The following is an 18,030-nucleotide window of genomic DNA, read 5'->3' as shown; positions in this document are numbered from 1 at the left end:
AATCCACTTCTTCTATGGATTTGCTTACTCTGGACATTTCAAATAAATGGAATCATATAATTTGTTCTTTTGTACAGAAATGTTTGTAGCAGCATTATACATAAGCCCAAAGTAGAAACAACTCAAATGTCCATCAACTGATCGATGGATAAACAAAATGCAGTAGGTCCCACAACAGAATATTATTTGGCAACTTATACACAGTGCGAAGAGATGAACCTTGAAAACACTATGCTGAGGGAAGTCAGACCCAAAAAGATACATACTGTATTCTCACCCATTTTGCATTTCAGTAAGCAGTAACTGCCTTGCAAATGTTTACAGGAAAAATCATTTTGCCCTCTCTCGTCATATTCTAGTAAATGAATAGCTTGGATTTAAATTTTGATACATAAGTTTATAAGTAAACAGGATTTTGAGTGTGATTATATTGAAAATAATAATGTGACTTGCTTACAGATAATAGTATCTACCATTTATTGAGCACTTACTATGAGCTAAGCAGTATGCATGGCATTTTATATGCATTTCTCATTTAATCCTCACACTGACCCCATGAAGTAGAAGTTATTAAGTTGAATCATATGATCTTGCCAATACGTGATCATTTTTTACCTTTAAAAAATAGCAATTTCATATGGGTTGGCCTTATTCTATTATCCCCATTTTATGAATGAGGATTATATATGAAGATATGAAATAAGTCTCCCAAAGTTACAGTTACCAAGTCATGGAGCAAGACTGAACCTCAGGACTGTTTGTCTGAAGTCAGGATACCCTTCTAAGCAATTAATTACACAACAGTGAATTCTTTTTCTCCTACCAAAACACATTCCAAAATAGTCTGTAACTTTGACATGCAAATACTGAAACTGAGTCTGATTAGTAAAAACCCTACAGGAGGTGGGGATTGAAATTCACTAGGCATGGCCATCATCAGTATGACAATTATTGCCTATGGCCCTAGGCAATAATGATACTTTGTTCAAAAGTTAGGATTACTACTAACTGAATTTCCTATCATAAAAATGAAAACTAATCCTTGCCTTTGGGTCAATCTCTAGTTTCTTCCAAACAATCTTTCGAAGAAAGCAGTGAAACCCTACATACATGTGGAACCAGATGACTCTACCTCTGTTTCTTCCAGTAGTTACTGTGTGAAGGTGAAGTGTTAATCTCCGTATCTATACTTCTTTTTTCAACGTTTTTTTTTTTTTAATTTATTTTTGGGACAGAGAGAGACAGAGCATGAACGGGGGAGGGGCAGAGAGAGAGGGAGACACAGAATCGGAAACAGGCTCCAGGCTCTGAGCCATCAGCCCAGAGCCTGACGCGGGGCTCGAACTCACGGACCGCGAGATCATGACCTGGCTGAAGTCGGACGCTTAACCGACTGCGCCACCCAGGCGCCCCCGTATCTATACTTCTTATACCAGCTAGGACACGGAACAGCATGACCCTATTTCTGACAGGCATACAGATCCAGAGAAGATCTGTAGTCCCTAAATATGGGTCTCTTTATCACGCATTGGAATTTCATGACTTCATACAAAACCATCAGTGCCGAAGTGGTCCCACCACACTGCGAGAGAAACCCCAGAGGGGAAGCTAGGATGGACTTGGGGGATTACACCTACTAAGAGCCTTATAACATCTAGAAAGAATGACATGGAATGACATAAAATCAAAACATGACCAGTGGACACCCTGCGCTCTCACCCTTACTGACTTGGGGACAGTCTCAAATAACAATTCCAACTTAAAGTATTAGCTAGTGCTTTTTATTTTTTAATTTCCCTTCAAACATTTGTTTTCTCTCCCTTAGACTTGCTTCTAAGATTCGCTTCCCAGAAAAGGCAAGTATAGATACTTGAGCACAATTATTTTAAATTTACATATAGGCATTAGAGGTGGAAAGTATACATGTCAGCACAAAACCGGCTCCAAGTTCAAGAATTCAAGTTAATCATATTCCCATATCACGTGATGATATCACTAAGTTACAAGTCTGCACCTGGCACATTCCCTCCAGTCTGTAAGCAAGTAATAGCCTGTTTTCATTTCTATGGCAATCACAATGGACTCACCCTTGGTGGGGCAGGTTGGGGGGGAGCTGCTTGTAAGCAAAAATTAATGACCATAACATCAAGCTCCTGTGCAGGAAGTGCAAGTTGAACTAGTACTTTATATGATCTCTGACAATGCAGTTACATGTCAAAAGTATAACTAAAACTACATTTGCCCACGCGTTTGCAGGATTTCATGTGTGGTGTCATTCTTTTGGTCTCAGCCTATACAATGAGAAATGAAATTCAAGGAGAAAGCTTTTTTGAAAAGAAAAGAGTGAAAGCTCCAGGTTGATGTGCAGGGCAGAAACCCAGTCTCATGGCTGGCAGCTCTGAGTGACCCTCTGTCTTTTCTGTTTTCACCATAAGAAGCAGGGTTATGTCGTCTATAAAACGCACTGCAACCTGAATCCTGTCTTTGCCACCTCCTGGCTCTGTGGCCTTGAATAAGTCACTTGACGTCGTGACCCTCAGATTGCTCTCTTGTAAAATGGGACAAAAGTATCCAACTGAAGAGGTTGCCACAAAGGTTAAAAATAACGTCTGCAGTTTACCTGGCCCACTGTCTAGAACGTAGTAAGCCCACTATCACTATCAACGATTCAAACAAAGACAATCTCATTCAAAGTGCTTGTAATACAGATTAAAGGAACCTTTGGTAACAATCTCCATAGGAGGCTGAGGCCCCTGGTTATTTCCATTTAACACGTTTCCATTTTCTCAAGAAATGAAACCAACGGATTAGGGCCTCTCTCATCAAGCAGAGTCTGCATTTGATCACTGCATCTTTTCTATATTTATTGTGAGTAAGAATATGTAGTTTCTGCAAATGTCTTGCTTAAAACCCCTTTATTTGGAAATCCCACCGGCTTGCTCTTTGTGACGTGTATAGGAGGGGGGAAAATACATCTCTTCACATGTGTCGCTTCCATCGTAAGGTAAAAGGAAGTTGTAACTGGATTTCACCCTGGGTTCATCATTCTTGTCCCTGGGAAAGCGAAAAGAAGGGTCACACAGTCCTTCCATTTGCCAGAATTGACAATGAGTATTCCCAATAGAGGTCTGAAATGGGCTTCAGGCGTAAACCCTCTGCATTTGCCCCCGTATCACCAATGGGCACTGCTGGCTCTGGCTCAAGAGCTCAGTGGGTTAAGCGGCCGACCTCTGCTCAGGTCATGATCTCGCATTTTGTGGGTTCGAGCCCCACATTGGGCTCTGTGCTGGCAGCTCAGAGTCTGGAGCCTGCTTCGGATTCTGTGTCTCCCTCTCTCTCTGCCTGCCCCTCCCCTGCTCATGCTCTGTCTCTCTCTCTCAAAAATAAACATTAAAAATTAAAAAAAAAAAAAAAGACTATTCATAGACTTAAAGAGCCTCACTTCGGGGTGCCTGGGTGGCTCAGTCTGTTGAGCGTCCAACTTCGGCTCAGGTCCGGCTTCGATCTCACGGTCTGTGGGTTCGAGCCCCGCGTCGGGCTCTGTGCTGACAGCTCAGAGCCTGGAGCCTGCTTCAGATTCTGTGTCTCCCTCTCTCTCTGCCCCTCCCCCGCTCTCACTTTGTCTCACTCTGTCTCTCAAAAATAAATAAATGTATAAAAAAAAAAAAAAAAAAAGAGCCTCACTTCCCAGGAAGCTAGAGTCAATATTTTCTGGATATTTGGAGGGGCAGAGGGCAGGGATTGAGGGTGTGAGCACTGATATAATTTTAATACACAAAAAATCAGTTGTATTTTGATACATTAGCAATGCTGGGGGTAGAGCAGTGAACAATCAGACAGTGAAATCAGGCTCCTGATTTCATAGAGTTTACTAACAAGGTAATTCTTATGTAAAGGGAAAGCTGTTGAGAATATTATAATATTCTACTCAAAACATAATATTTTTCAATGTTCAAAAGGTCCCCTTTCTGAATCAGAAAAAAAGAAACCATGCGACATCCTAATTCTAATCTGATGATTTAAAATCCTTGAGAATTCAAGGGAACCTGGGTGGCTCAGTTGGTTAAGTGCCCAGCTTCGGCTCGGGTCATGATCTCACTGTTCATGAGTTCAAGTCCCACATGGGGCTCTGTGCTGACAGCTGAGAGCCTGGAGCCTGCTTCAGATTCTGCATCTCCCTCTCTCTCTCCCTCTCTCTGCTCCTTGCTCTCTCTCTCTCTCAGAAATTAAACATTAAAAAAATTAAGAAAAAAATCCTTGAGAATTCAAATTCCTGTATGAATCTGGAAAATGCATTTACTCCCCCACCTCTCACCAGTGCGTTTCACAACTGCTTCTGAATCTATATTCCACTAGGAGATAGACTAGATCATGACTGCATGGTTTACATTTAGTTTTCCAAAGGAAACAAGTCAGAAATATGAGTGAAGAACTTTAAGAAGCTCAAGGCTGAGGACGACGTACGATTAGTTTATCCATTTGACAATCACTCATTGCCTTCCCACTGTGCCTAAGACACCGGGCAGTGCTGAGAATACAAGGAATAGAATATGTTGGAAGAGAAAAATTCCTTCTGACAACCTATCTCTACTCCACCCAGATTTATTTTTTGTATAACAAATATATAATGGGCACAATTATTCAATTAGTTCTATACCAATAAGTTTTCAGTATGTATAAATCATGCATTTGTTGAGCTGGTCAAAAAAGGGGGAAGCACAATATTTTGAATGAAGAGAGTGAACTTTTCAACTGTAACACCCATTTCATGACCTATAAAAGGCCAACCTTTCTGCCTTGCTGACACTGCTTTCTCTCAGGTTGTAGCCCCCTTCCCCGGGCTGCAGATCTCTCCAGCAGCACCATGTCCCTCTCAGTGCGCACCTCTGGGCTCTCCCGGCGGCCATCTTCCCAGAGTGGGACATCGGGCAGAGCCAGGGGCACGTCCGCTTCCATCGTTGGAAGTGGCTATGGGGGGAGCACCTTTGGCTTTGGAGACAGCTATGGGGGAGGCTTTTCTTCTGCTTCCATGTTTGGTTCTAGTTCTGGCTTTGGTGGTGGCTCTGGAATTTCCTTTGCAGGAGGACTGGGCAGTGCTTATGGGGGAGCCCTGGGAGGTGGTTCTGGAGCCCTGGGAGGTGGCTTTGGAAGCCTAGGAAGTGGCTTTGGAGGCCTGGGAGGTGGCTTTGGAGGCCTGGGAATTGGATTTGGAGGAAGCCCCGGAGGTGGCCCTGGAGGCGTTCTCTCTGGCAATGATGGAGGCCTTCTTTCTGGATCAGAAAAGGAAACCATGCAAAATCTTAATGACAGATTGGCCTCCTACCTGGATAAGGTTCGAGCTCTAGAAGAGGCTAATACTGAGCTAGAAAACAAAATTCGAGAATGGTATGAAACACGAGGATCTGGGACTGGAGACCCCGGGTCGCAGAGTGATTACAGTAAATATTATCCATTGATCGAAGACCTCAGGAATAAGGTAACAATATGGTTTTTGAAGGGGCTTTGGGAATTCCTTTTGATGTTTCTTTTTTACTATTACAATATTTTACAGTGATAAGACATGTAAAACTTAAGGTTTTTCAATTTGACTGTATTAGGAGCAATTTCTCAACTCAGGATATTTAGTTTCATTTTATCATTTATTATAAAGTGATTGTACTTCTGCTATCTTTTCTGCAAAAACATGTTTCTTGATTTTTAAATAAAATGTTATAAATGTTTTCTTTTAAAAAGTTAAATTGTCTTAAACTCGTAATGAAATCGCATGTTAACATCACCTAAAAATTTTCTGTCAAAAATATACCTGCATAATACTAGTATTTTCCGTCCTCATTTTGTGTGTCTCCCCCTCTTTGGCCAGATCATTTCTGCCACCATTGGAAATGCCCAGCTCATCCTGCAGATTGACAACGCGAGACTGGCTGCCGAAGACTTCAGAATGAAGTGAGTAGAACAAAAGAAAGACTGGTGAGAATTGACAGGTCTCATTATTTCTTCTTAGTCCCTATTTTCCTGCCTTCGTTGATGGCAAACATTCTACCCCTCTGCAGTTCACGTGCTCTGCACATTTGTTGTTTTGGTAAATGCACATTGGGCATTCTAGGAAGTAATCAGATTCGGACACAATTCACCTCACACATCCTTAATTACAAGGTGCTTTAGCCTAGGGCTATGATCACCATGCTGGTAATTTGCTGTTGGCTCATAACACGGATATGATATTACCACCGATGTCCCACACCTCGATCTCCCATGCATCAAAATGAATTCATAATGTTTTTGCCCAGAAGTTAAGTGAAATTGTCTTTTGCCAGATGACACATACCACTAAAATATTAACCACACACCTATTTTGATATTCCCTCCTCCTTTCCCGTACTCCACCCTCCCAGACCTGAGGAAGAAACACTAATGCTCATCCTGCTCCACAAAATCCCCACACAGGATGTGGCAGTGCTGATGACCCTGAACCTCTGAAGTCTTGGTAAAAGCTATTAAGGAAGTAGCAGTGTTTTAAATTAAATCATGAATAAAAGTTAAGCAAAAAGACTATTATTTTATTTTCAACTGCTTTTCGGATGCCATCAGAAACCCCACCTGGAGAGGGGCTACTACTGTCTATAGCCGGGGTGGCCAGCCAAAGGGGAAACTGTTCCCTGGGACACAGTGCTACTGAGGGTCATTGCTGGCAGAAAAGTCTCACCTCACAATTTTTTCACTTCTCTCCAACTGAGCAGTAAATTACCATGAAAAAAAGGAAGGGAAAATCTTAAAAAGGAAAAAGAGCATCATACGTCATACGTCACGATGCTGCCACTTTTAAATAATCACAGGGGGCACAAGACAGCCCTGAAATGATGGCAGGGGCCTTATTCAAATGGGTGTGTGGACTCCAGGAACTGTTTTGCACTTGGTTTTCAGGTATGAGAACGAGCTGGCCCTGCGGGTGAGTGTGGAGGCCGACACCAACGGCCTGCGCAGGGTGCTGGACGAGCTGACCCTGGCCAGGGCCGACCTGGAGATGCAGATCGAGAACCTCAAGGAGGAGCTGGCCTACCTGAAGAAGAATCATGAAGAGGTCAGCTGAAAAGGCAGCTTTCTAAGCTGTTTTTTTTCTCCCAAATTCACAAATTACAATTTCAAATTTACAAACCTACAGTTAGACCCAATATGGATGATATATCATGTCCTTGTTAAATTGGCCCTTTGCTTTGAATTTCTGGATGTGTGTATGTATGGTGGTGGGATTGGTGGCGGTTTCAGTGAAGGTTTAACGGATTAGAGGTAATTTCTGATGCTGTCATTTGCATCACTAGGTAAGAACACTCAGAATGTTAATTGTCCTGATTTAGTGATTTAAAAAAAATATATAGTACTTTTCAAGTTCAAAAACAAAAGTCTACAAACAATACATAATGTTTTATATGTTAGAGAAACAGGTTATGCCCAGTGTAAAACTCCCATGGTACTCTGGTGTGCCACTATATCAAAAGCTGGTGTATAAAACAGACATTAATCATGACCCTGGCAATGGGTTTCTAAATAACTTTCTACTGGAAATCAATGACTGTGGTACAGTGCGCAACCCTTGTACTCTCTGCAGCCCCCATCTGGCAGCTGTGGTTGAAACCCCACTATACCTTTCCCACCAGGCCCTCCCTTCTTCTTGGTAAAGGCCCTGGAACCCCAAGAGGCAGGGCCAACTCATCCATTTTCTATGGTAGGCACAGCCCCTAGGGCCTATGGTAAGTTTAGGGACCCAAGAAAATGTCTTAAGTTCTTTTAAAATAGGAGAAAAATACGAATTTTTAGGTTAAAAAAAGTTTAATTTTTGTATTATGCAGTACAGCAACACGGTTATGAAATAAAACATTTAGTGTCTTTTGTGTTGGAAGAGACCCACGAAAGTCACAACGGGCCTTGTGACCCTCTTTTTCTCACTCTCTGTGCCCAGGAGCTCCAAACCTTCCTGGCAGGCGGCCCGGGGCAGGTCAGCGTGGAAATGGACGCTGCTCCGGGGCTGGACCTCACCAGGCTCCTCAACGACATGAGGGCGCAGTACGAAGCCATCGCTGAGCAGAATCGTAAGGACGCGGAGGCCTGGTTCGTTGAAAAGGTACCACGAACAGAAACAAAAGGCTTTGACTCATTTGCAGGAAAGAGGCGCGGGAACAGCGCCCGCTCACGTCCCTTCACCCCTGTTTGCCTCGGCAGAGCGGGGAGCTAAGGAAGGAGATCAGCATCAACACGGAGCAGCTTCAGTCCAGCAAGAGCGAGGTCACCGACCTGAGGCGCGCAGTTCAAAACCTGGAGATCGAGCTCCAGTCCCAGCTGGCCACGGTAGGGCGCGCCCGCGCAGTATCTTTTCATGACTTCCAAAGAAAACGTGCCATCCACATTAGGAAGGCCACCGGCGGGCCGCCTTCCTCACTTCAGTCCCCTCCACCGTTCTGTCTGTGCCATTTCCCTCCCACCGTGCAGAAGAAATCCCTGGAGGACTCGCTGGCGGAAGTGGAGGGCGACTACTGCGGCCAGCTGTCGCAGGTGCAGCAGCTCATCGGCAGCCTGGAGGAGCAGCTGCTCCAGGTGCGCGCCGACGCCGAGCGCCAGAACGCCGACCACCAGCGGCTGCTGAACGCCAAGGCCCGCCTGGAACTGGAGATCGAGACCTACCGCCGCCTGCTGGACGGCGAGGCCCAAGGGTGAATAGACAGGTTGAAATGGGTTGGAAATGAGTTTAGTGGCTGACCAACAGCGGCCACCTGCTGCGCTCTGGGCAACAGAAGGCAGGGTTCTCTGGTTGATGGAAATTGACCACATCTCCTAATGACATGCCTTGGATTTGGTAAATGTCCTACACTTTGCAAAGTGCTGTCACCCGCTATCTTGAATTTTATAAAATGCTGGGATGAATAATGGCACCACAGACAAGAGGCATACTGCAAAGGAGCACTAGAAAAGTCACCCATTAGAGACCTGGTATCAATGCCCCAATGCTAAGAATGACACATCAAATAACAGCCACCTGAGTCACCTCACAACCAACTGCAGCGAACTTTCCAAAAGGGAGCAGCAGCCTGGAATAGTGGGAAGAGCCCGGGGCTATAAATCAGGAAATCTGACTTCTGAGAGCAGATCTTCCATTAACTGCCAGTTTGCTTCACTTTGAGAGCCCATTTTAGGCACGGTTTGAAAATAAAGGTCCACGCACTAAGTGATTCCTCTCAGGGTGCAATATTGAATCATTGTTCATCAAGAAATTTAGAAAACTAGTTTTATGCACATTTTTAGCTTAAACAGCAAACTCTATTTCTCCTCCTCCCAGAAAGCATCATGTGATACCATCTCCCTTGTTTTCTTTACAGTGACGGTTTTGATGAAAGTTTATATGTGACAGACTCCAAATCTCAAACACAGTCGATTGATTCCTCTAAAGGTATGCAGATTCCCTAAGAATCACTTAGAGTAAGTCAGAATCACACTTATTAATGACTAAAACTATAAGATCTCATTAAATATTGCAGTTAATAATATTAATAATTATTATTAATTATTATTATTGTTGATAATTTAAAGTATATTTGCATTTCTGAGCCAAGGAAAAATATTTATGCATTCCTGCAGAAAAATACAGTCTGTACTATATAAAACTTTTGGCAAGCCCAGGAAGGGAAAAATCTACTCTACAAAGAGGTATTATGAGCATCATAACCACTTTTTAAATGTTTAAAAAGAAAAGTATTTTCATTTGTGCATAAGACAATACAGAATACATTTCATTTTCACTGAATAACATGCATTGTTTTAGAATGCAAAAGTCACTTTCACAAGTTTAAATTTAATGGATTGTATCTGCCACTATCTCACTTAAAGCTTAAGTCAAACAACAATCAGTTTTGGATGAATATGTGAAACACTAACTTTCGCCCCCTTCATTCTATTTTTATCTTTAGATCCAACCAAATCCCGGAAAATCAAGACAATTGTGCAGGAAGTGGTGAATGGTGAAGTGGTCTCATCTCAAGTTCAGGAAGAACTAATATAAAATTTCATTAGATCTTCCCCAAGATTGATTCCTTAGGAACAGTAAATTTACAAGCAGAAATTATCCCTTTCAGAGTAAGATATTAGTTCAATTCTACTTCTGTCTGTTTCATTTTCCTTGGATTCCCTATTCACTATGAGTCCTTTTTGCTCTTCAATTACAAATCACTATGGCCACGTTGGTCTTTATAACAAACCAAAATTGCCTTACATCTTTCTGGACCTGCAGTAGTCTTTTAATAAACTTTCTTCTGGTGACCAGGAACATGTTTTAATCACAGGATTCTGATCAAGTAGTATGGTTTTAATAAATAAAAGATGAATGGTAATAATGTGAAATGTGTACCTTCTCTATTCCAACAATAATGTCAAGAGCATAGAGAGAGGTTTGTAAAATACTAATAGTAAAGTAGATAAACACTGAGATGAAGATGGCAAGGTTGGAGATTAAGTTAAGAAGATTCTTTTAGAGAGGTGCCTGGATGGCTCAGTCAGTTAAGCATCCGACTTCAGCTCAGATCATGAGCTCACAGTTGGTGGGTTCGAGCCCCATATCGGGCTCTGTGCTGACAGTGCAGAGCCTGCTTGGGATTCTCCCTCTGCCTCTTTCGGCCCCTCCCCTACTTGTGCTCTCACTCTAAATACATACATACACACATACAGATTCTTGGTGCAGCGCCAGCCTGGGATTCTCGCTTTCTGCCCCTGCCACATTCACATGCACCCACATGCGTGTTCTCTTTCTCTCAAAATAAATGCACTTTAAAAAAAAGATTCTTTTAGAAGTTCTGTCCTTTTATCGCTTCTCGGCCTTTTGGCTAAGATCAAGTGTAGAAGTTCTGTCCTTTTTACATCAGCCAATCAAGGTTACAGCAAAATTACATTACCCATGATGGGGGAGAACAGTTGTCCTATTCTTTCTCTAGGACCTTCTTTCATTCAGTCATGAAACACTTACGGAACCCTTACAGTGTACAAGACTGGAGACTCAAAGGTGAATATGATAAGATCTTTGCCTGGATGAGCTCACAATCAAGGGCAGAGATACACCTCTACTAGAAATGGTGATACAGAGAGATAAGGCAGATAGAAGTTCAAAGGACACATGGACGAAGAAGTGAACAGTTTGTCAGGGGGCAACTAATTGCTTCATACAGAAATCAACCAGGCAGAGAAGGGGAAAAGGAAACAGAGGAAACACATGTGAAAGAACACGAGGGTGTAAACAAACATTGCTTTGACGTCCCTTCTCCTATCTGGCGCCATTGAGGCCGAGGGTGGGGTTTTCATTAGGGTGGATCAGACCCATGAGTCAATAACAGGTGTCATGTTCTGGGTTGTGGCAGCAGGTGGTCAAAGTTTAAGCCTGAGTAGATGGGGGTTCAATCTGGGTTGCCAAATTCGAAACCCTAAAAGGGAAATAAGAGCAGGGCTTAACGATTAAGAGCCTGGGCTCTGAAGCCAGACTGGGTTCAAATCCCGGCTCTGCCACTTCATAGTAAGTAACCTAATCCCTGTGTGCCTTAGTTTCCCCATCCATCATTGAAGTGGGTGGGTTTTGTGGAGATGAAATGAGGTAACATACATAAAACACTAGAAGCAGTCCCTGGCACCTAGCAAGTACTCAATACATGCACTCTATTATTTAGTGTATGGAACCCATATGGGGCACAGCAACCAGGGGAACTGATGAACAAGGAGTGTCATGGGGAGCAGAAGGGAGAGGCAGGAGTCACGCAAGCCTGGAGGAATTCTAGCCCTGAGTGCAAAAACCCACGGAAGGTTATTATGCCATTATAGCTGACCTGCTTCAGCATGCAGCTTTCTGAAGTCACACTCCTTTTAATATTTGCTAGTGGTTTCCAGTGCTCCATTTATCTCCATATTATGCATAGCAATTCCACTCTCGGCCTAGCCCTCACCCACCACAACACATCCTGGGAGAACTTTACCTTTTAGACCCAAAGAAATGATCAAAGTCTTTTCCTGAACAAGGTCCACAGCCTCCAAGTAATAGATGATATCCCTTTTCTGGTACACAACAGTGGCTGCAAATAGTACTACTCTTTCAAATAACATCTGTTTTCCTTATAACTACATCTGCACTGTGTGAGACTCAAAGGAGAAAGGAGTTTTGCACAAGGATAAACCCAGTAGGCTCTTCCTAGCTACCATCTTAGTTTTTCAGCCCTCCTTTCCTTTCAAAGCATTTTCTCCTCTGGGCTCCCATGGACAATACCTCACTTGCCATTTTTTTCTCAGATTCTTCTTTGTGACCTCTGAATGCTGGCCACGTCTTTCTGTCCTCTCTCTCTACACTCATTCCCTGGGTGATCTTAACTAATCCTGTGGCTTTAAAATAGCTATCTATAGACTTACTGTGGTGGTCACTTCACAATATACACAAATATTGAATCATTATGTTGTGTATTTGAAATGAGTAAATACTGTGTGTCAATTACACCTCATTAAGAGAATAAAGTAATCTTCTATGCATTGATTGCTTCTTGCAGTAGCCTCCAAGATGGCCCCAATGATTCCCACCTCCTGGTACTCCTGTCCCTGTATACAGTCCCCTCCAACAATGAATAGAGTAGACCTACTGAAGAAGTGATCGTGTGTGATTTCCAAGGCTAGGCCACAAAAAGCATTTCAATTCTGGCTGGGTCTCTTGGATTATTCACTCTGGGGGAAGTCAGCTGGACTTAAAGTTATATTGGGGCGGGGGGGGAAGCTACTGAAAAAAAAATCAGTGATATCACAAAATTGCCCACATAAGCGCCAATGGCTAGGATCTCATGGAATAGTCATCAAGTCCAAAATAGCAGTCCTATTCTGGTAATATTTCAGAATATTCTACAGTCTTCAGTTGGCAAAGAGTGCATTAGGTTTATCATTTAAGTTCACTCTGCCCCATTCTCACTGCTAAGAAGTGCAATTAGCACAGCATCCTTATCACAAGATTCCAGCCCTCATTCACAAGACCACAAGCCCTAATTCAACACAGATGTAAAAGGTCCTTTTGGACTCAGCAATTAATGAATTGCAGAAGTGAGAGGTCGGTCTTTAAGGAAAATAAAGGGAAAATAGCTTACAAGACAAAACCCAAGTACAAGATCTGACAACAAAAGACAAGCATATTGTTCATGATCATTTTAAAATCTAAAACTTCGCCGGGGCGCCTGGGTGGCTCAGCCGGTTAAGCGGCCGACTTCGGCTCAGGTCATGATCTCACGGTCCGTGAGTTCCAGCCCCGAGTCGGGCTCTGTGCTGACAGCTCAGAGCCTGGGGCCTGCTTGGGATTCTGTGTCTCCCTCTCTCTGTGCCCCTCCCCTGCTCACGCTCTGTCTCTCTCTGTCTCAAAAATAAAGAAAATCATAAAAAAAAAAATAAATTTTAAATCTAAAACTTCGCCAATTAAAATGTTTACTTTTTATATCCTTTTGTTGTATGTATAGGCTACAGAAAGATCTGGAAAGTATTGTATACATTAATGTATATTAGTATATTGTATGTATATATGCATATTGTTACAGTGGTTATCTTCTAGAAATTACCAAGGACTCAGAAGACAATTATATTTTTTCTTATGTACATTTCTTAAAATGCTTAACAAAGAGCATGTAAATCTCTGATAATTAGGGAAAACAATAACTTTTAGTTATCCAGAACAAATAGGTTTGCAAGTAGGTCACAGTAGAAGGGAACCATCTAGAAAACAACCCTGGGTTGCCAAAGTAGTCAATTAATTCTTTTAGGCTTTGTAAGAGTGCCACCTACTGGAATCTCAGGAACTGAACTTTTAAAAAACCAACACTGCTTTTCAAGCCACTTGAGGTATGTTTGATACTAGAAAGTTTACTTTTCAAAAAAGAGAGAGGGGCACACGGGTGGTGTAGTTGGTTAAGCACCCAACTCTTGATCTCAGCTCAGGTCATGGTCTCACAGTTCGTGAGTTCAAGTCCTGCATCAGGCTCTGCAGTTAGGTTGCAGAGCCTGCTTGGGGTTCTATCTCTACTTCTCTCTGACCCTCCCCCACTTGTGCTCTCTCTCTCTCCCTCTCAAAATAAATAAACTTAAAAACATTTTTTTAGTAAATAAGTAAAACATAAAAAAGAGATAAAGAAAAGAAAAAAAGGCAAACTATCAACTTAATAAATGAAAACATTCTTATTTAAATAACAAATGGCATTAATTTCCAGAAAGTCCACCAGTAAGGAGGCAAGTTGTCTTAAGGCATAAAGAAGAAAGCTAGTAATTATTCAGAGTTTAGACAACTAGAGAGACAATCTGAACTACTCAAGCTTTTAAAAACATACTCAAACATCAACTGAAAATTTATTCACATAGCTGAGAAAGTGACTTTTTATAGGCTAGTGAATGTTTAAGTTTTGGGACTGGATCTAAGATTTAAATAACATTTAACATTAGTATCATAAACTCAAAATCAAACTGAAAAATATTAATGTCCTAACTGACTCTTCATCCTATGCTGCTTCCCTGGCTGAACCTGGCTGGTCAGATTATATACATTTCAGTTGTCAGCTTGGAACGTGCATCCTAAAGTTATATATATATATATATATATATATATATATATATATATATATGAAGTTTCTGCTGAGAAAAATATATCCATTTTGGAATATTTCATTTATTTGTCAATACCATGGGATTTTTTTTAAAAAAAGTCATTAGAGCTGCAGTTTCATATTTCAAATGAACAGAGCTGCAAATACAACTTTTTTTTGAACCGGTCGAAGTATAATTTTTCATTTTTTAAACAATGATCAACTGGTACATTTATGTATGTGAGACACCACATATTCATTTATTTGTGTATTCATTCATTCATCCAGTATTTATTCAGCACCAACTATATGTAAGTCTATACATATTCTACTGAAAATAACCAGCTATGGGGGCACCTGGGTGGCCTAGTCAGCTAAGCATCGATTCTTGATTTCAGCTCAAGCCATGATCTCACAGTTCACGAGATCAAGCACCACGTCAGTCTCCACCTAAAAGGGCAGAGACTGCTTGGGATTCTCTCCCTCCCTCACTCTCTGCCCCTCCCCCACTTATGTGTATGCACATAATTAATTAATTTAAAAAAAAGAAACAGCTTTTATGGATGTAAATACATGAAGATAAATACATGATAGTTTCATACATTATTCTCCTTTGTTGCATTGGTGCAAATAGAATAAGACAAGTTGTTGTCATTTTTCATTGGCAAGTGTCCTTTCTCCAGACACAGTAAATTTGATTATTTAACAAAAGTGTGAGGAGGCTTCATCAATTCCTTTTGGAAGATATGTTACGTCTTCATTCATTTTTAGGAGTTTTTGAAGTTTTTAAGAGGGGCAACTCATACTGTTCAAAAGGTATTTTCAGGGCATTTTTTTAAGACTGTATTTTTAAGTAATCTTTACACCCAACATGAAGCTCTAAGTCACAACCTCGAGATCAAGAGTTGCACAGTCCACTGACTGAGCCAGCCAGGCACCACAGCATATTTTTTTAAATTAGGATACTTTTAAATATTTAATTACATTTTACATTACATTTTTCGTTATATAAAAGTAACTCCAAGGTGGGGCGCCTGGGTGGCGCAGTCGGTTAAGCGTCCGACTTCAGCCAGGTCACGATCTCGCGGCCCGTGAGTTCGAGCCCCGCGTCAGGCTCTGGGCTGATGGCTCAGAGCCTGGAGCCTGTTTCCGATTCTGTGTCTCCCTCTCTCTCTGCCCCTCCCCCGTTCATACTCTGTCTCTCTCTGTCCCAAAAATAAATAAACGTTGAAAAAAAAAAAAATTTAAAAAAAAAAAAAAAAAAAAAAGTAACTCCAAGGTACTTTAAGATGTTTTCACTGGGCACCCATTTTATACAACTTCATGTGCTGATTCTGGAAGGACAGGGTAAGTTTACTGTTAAACTTCCCTATCTTATCTAATAAGTAACTGAGTAGGCTGATAAATAATAAGGTAAATTTTCATCATGGTTTTTTAAAAAACAAACAAACATATACAATCAGCATCCAATCAAGAGATAATCCTGGAACCAAGACTACAGAATTGGATCCAGACTAACAGAGGATTCATTATCAGTAGTGCTACAGATAAAGCAGAACAATGAAGTCTAGTCTCCCCAGTCTCACTGGTCAGAGGCTGAGGGTGAGGAAAAGTCATCCGAGGGGGGCGGGGAGGAAGGTGGGAGAAGCTGGTTCAGTTCCCCAGAGGAGTCTTCAGTGGTAGACCTCCTTCCCCTATGGGACTCAGGAAGGTGTTTTGACAGCTTGTAGGGCTGGAAGGAGCAAGAACTGAGTGCTAACCAGTGGGAAGATGAGAACTGCTCTAGGGGAAGGAAGGTCTCAGCAGGGAGGGGAGCCCAATGAACATTTTAGTCATCATTATCATCATCATCTGTCACCTCCGGGGTACACAGTGAAAAGCTGCATGACAGAGGAAATCATCGCTGATGAGATAAAGGACAATATAATACTGTAATTCCCCAGACACAAAGCTAAAGGGACAGATTACACAATTCTTTCCCGATTTGTCCAGATGGAGGTTGTTTGGCTGCATTTTCCAAAGGTCCGGGAAACCTAGTCACATAAAACTAAGTTCCAAAAACACATGATATGCACCATAAAACACTTGCTATATAAACATATGTCCAAACGTTTTATATCGTCACTTCTCTGTTCAGAATGCGTGTGGGTCATTTATGTTTGGTTGAGACAAAAGAATCACTAAATCAGGGTCATTTTAATGAATTTATACATTTGCATCAAAATGTACTTTGCCTAAACAAGCCAAGAGAAGTTATTCCATCAGTGTTGGTGTAAAACCCCTTCTGTTGTAACTTCTTAACTAGGTTGAGCTCCGTGTCTCCTGAGTCCACTGGTTTATTTATTCATTAAACAAATATTCTGAGCACATCCTAGCTGTATCAGACATTTTACTCCTAAATATCTATGATCTAGTTTCTTTCCTGCATCCCCACCACCACCACCACCCCGTCCAGGCCACTGCCCATCGCCCCTCGCCTAAAAACCATACAGCTTCCACTTGCTTCCACCTCCTTCCACTGTTCACCCCGCCACAGCTAGGGAGGGACTGTTTTGAAAACACAAACCTCACCCTATCACCCTGTTGCTTAACACCCCTTAGGCTTCCTATAGTCCTTGGAATAAAGACCAAAATCCAGCAAGGTCTGGCCTGGCCCCCTTTCTCTTCTCTCAAATTGTGTGCCTCCCCCTGCCTTTCCTTTATACTTCACCTCCCTTACTGGCCTAGTTTAGCTTTTCTACACCCTGCTCCTTCCCACAGGCTCTCCCTCTTTGCCTAGAATGTGCTTCCTCTCCATTTCAGCCTGGCTAACTCCCACTCACCTGTCAGGTTTGAATTCAGAGGTCACCTCTGAAAAATCTTGATTAGTCTCTCCCCTCCCCCTCCCCCCACCAAGCACATCAGGTTCTCCCATTACATACTCTCATAGTATACTGTAGTCTTCTTATGTATTAATTTCGACAACTACTGAATTAATGCCTGCTTCTCCCACTGTAAAGTCTCTAAGGTCTCTATTGTTTTGCCTTCCACTATAGCCCTGGTGTCCAGCCCACTACATAAAACAGCCCACTGCATAGGAAAAAAATCAGTATTTGCTGAATCTGTGTGAATGGAATTGTGTACAGTGCCAAACTACTCAATTAAAGCTGAAACAACATTATTGTCATATCCCCAGGGCTTAGCATAGGGCTACCACATAAGAGGTACTCAATAAACATTTGTTGCATGAATACTGAAAAGGGTTGATATATTTCTTCTATTACTTTATTGAAACATTCAACATATTTTACTCTATTTATTAACTCTAAAATTCTCCAGCACTTATCTTTGGAAAGGCAGACTAAACAAACCCAAATTTATCAATGTACAGCAGCTAAGCAGAGTCCATCACATAGGAGGCATTAAAAGGATGCTC

The 18,030-nt window shown here is 41.9% G+C and overlaps 1 protein-coding gene and 1 long non-coding RNA gene across 3 annotated transcripts in view; one reads left to right on the top strand and one right to left on the bottom strand.

Annotated features, from left to right (window-relative positions):
• Positions 1–18,030, bottom strand: part of LOC122485537 — a 149,750-nt gene that overhangs the window by 100,515 nt on the left and 31,205 nt on the right. The window lies entirely within an intron of this gene.
• On the top strand, positions 4,788–10,079 carry KRT12 (keratin 12). The gene is made up of 8 exons (XM_043584394.1): positions 4,788–5,476; positions 5,861–5,943; positions 6,922–7,078; positions 7,955–8,116; positions 8,215–8,340; positions 8,482–8,702; positions 9,366–9,436; positions 9,954–10,079. The coding sequence occupies exons 1-8, from the start codon at positions 4,865–4,867 to the stop codon at positions 10,043–10,045; spliced, it is 1,524 nt and encodes a 507-aa protein (XP_043440329.1). The 5' UTR covers positions 4,788–4,864; the 3' UTR covers positions 10,046–10,079.

The sequence above is a fragment of the Prionailurus bengalensis genome, chromosome E1 (assembly GCF_016509475.1).
Source record: "Prionailurus bengalensis isolate Pbe53 chromosome E1, Fcat_Pben_1.1_paternal_pri, whole genome shotgun sequence".
Lineage (NCBI taxonomy): Eukaryota > Metazoa > Chordata > Mammalia > Carnivora > Felidae > Prionailurus > Prionailurus bengalensis.
This window is presented reverse-complemented; position numbering and strand designations above follow the sequence as displayed.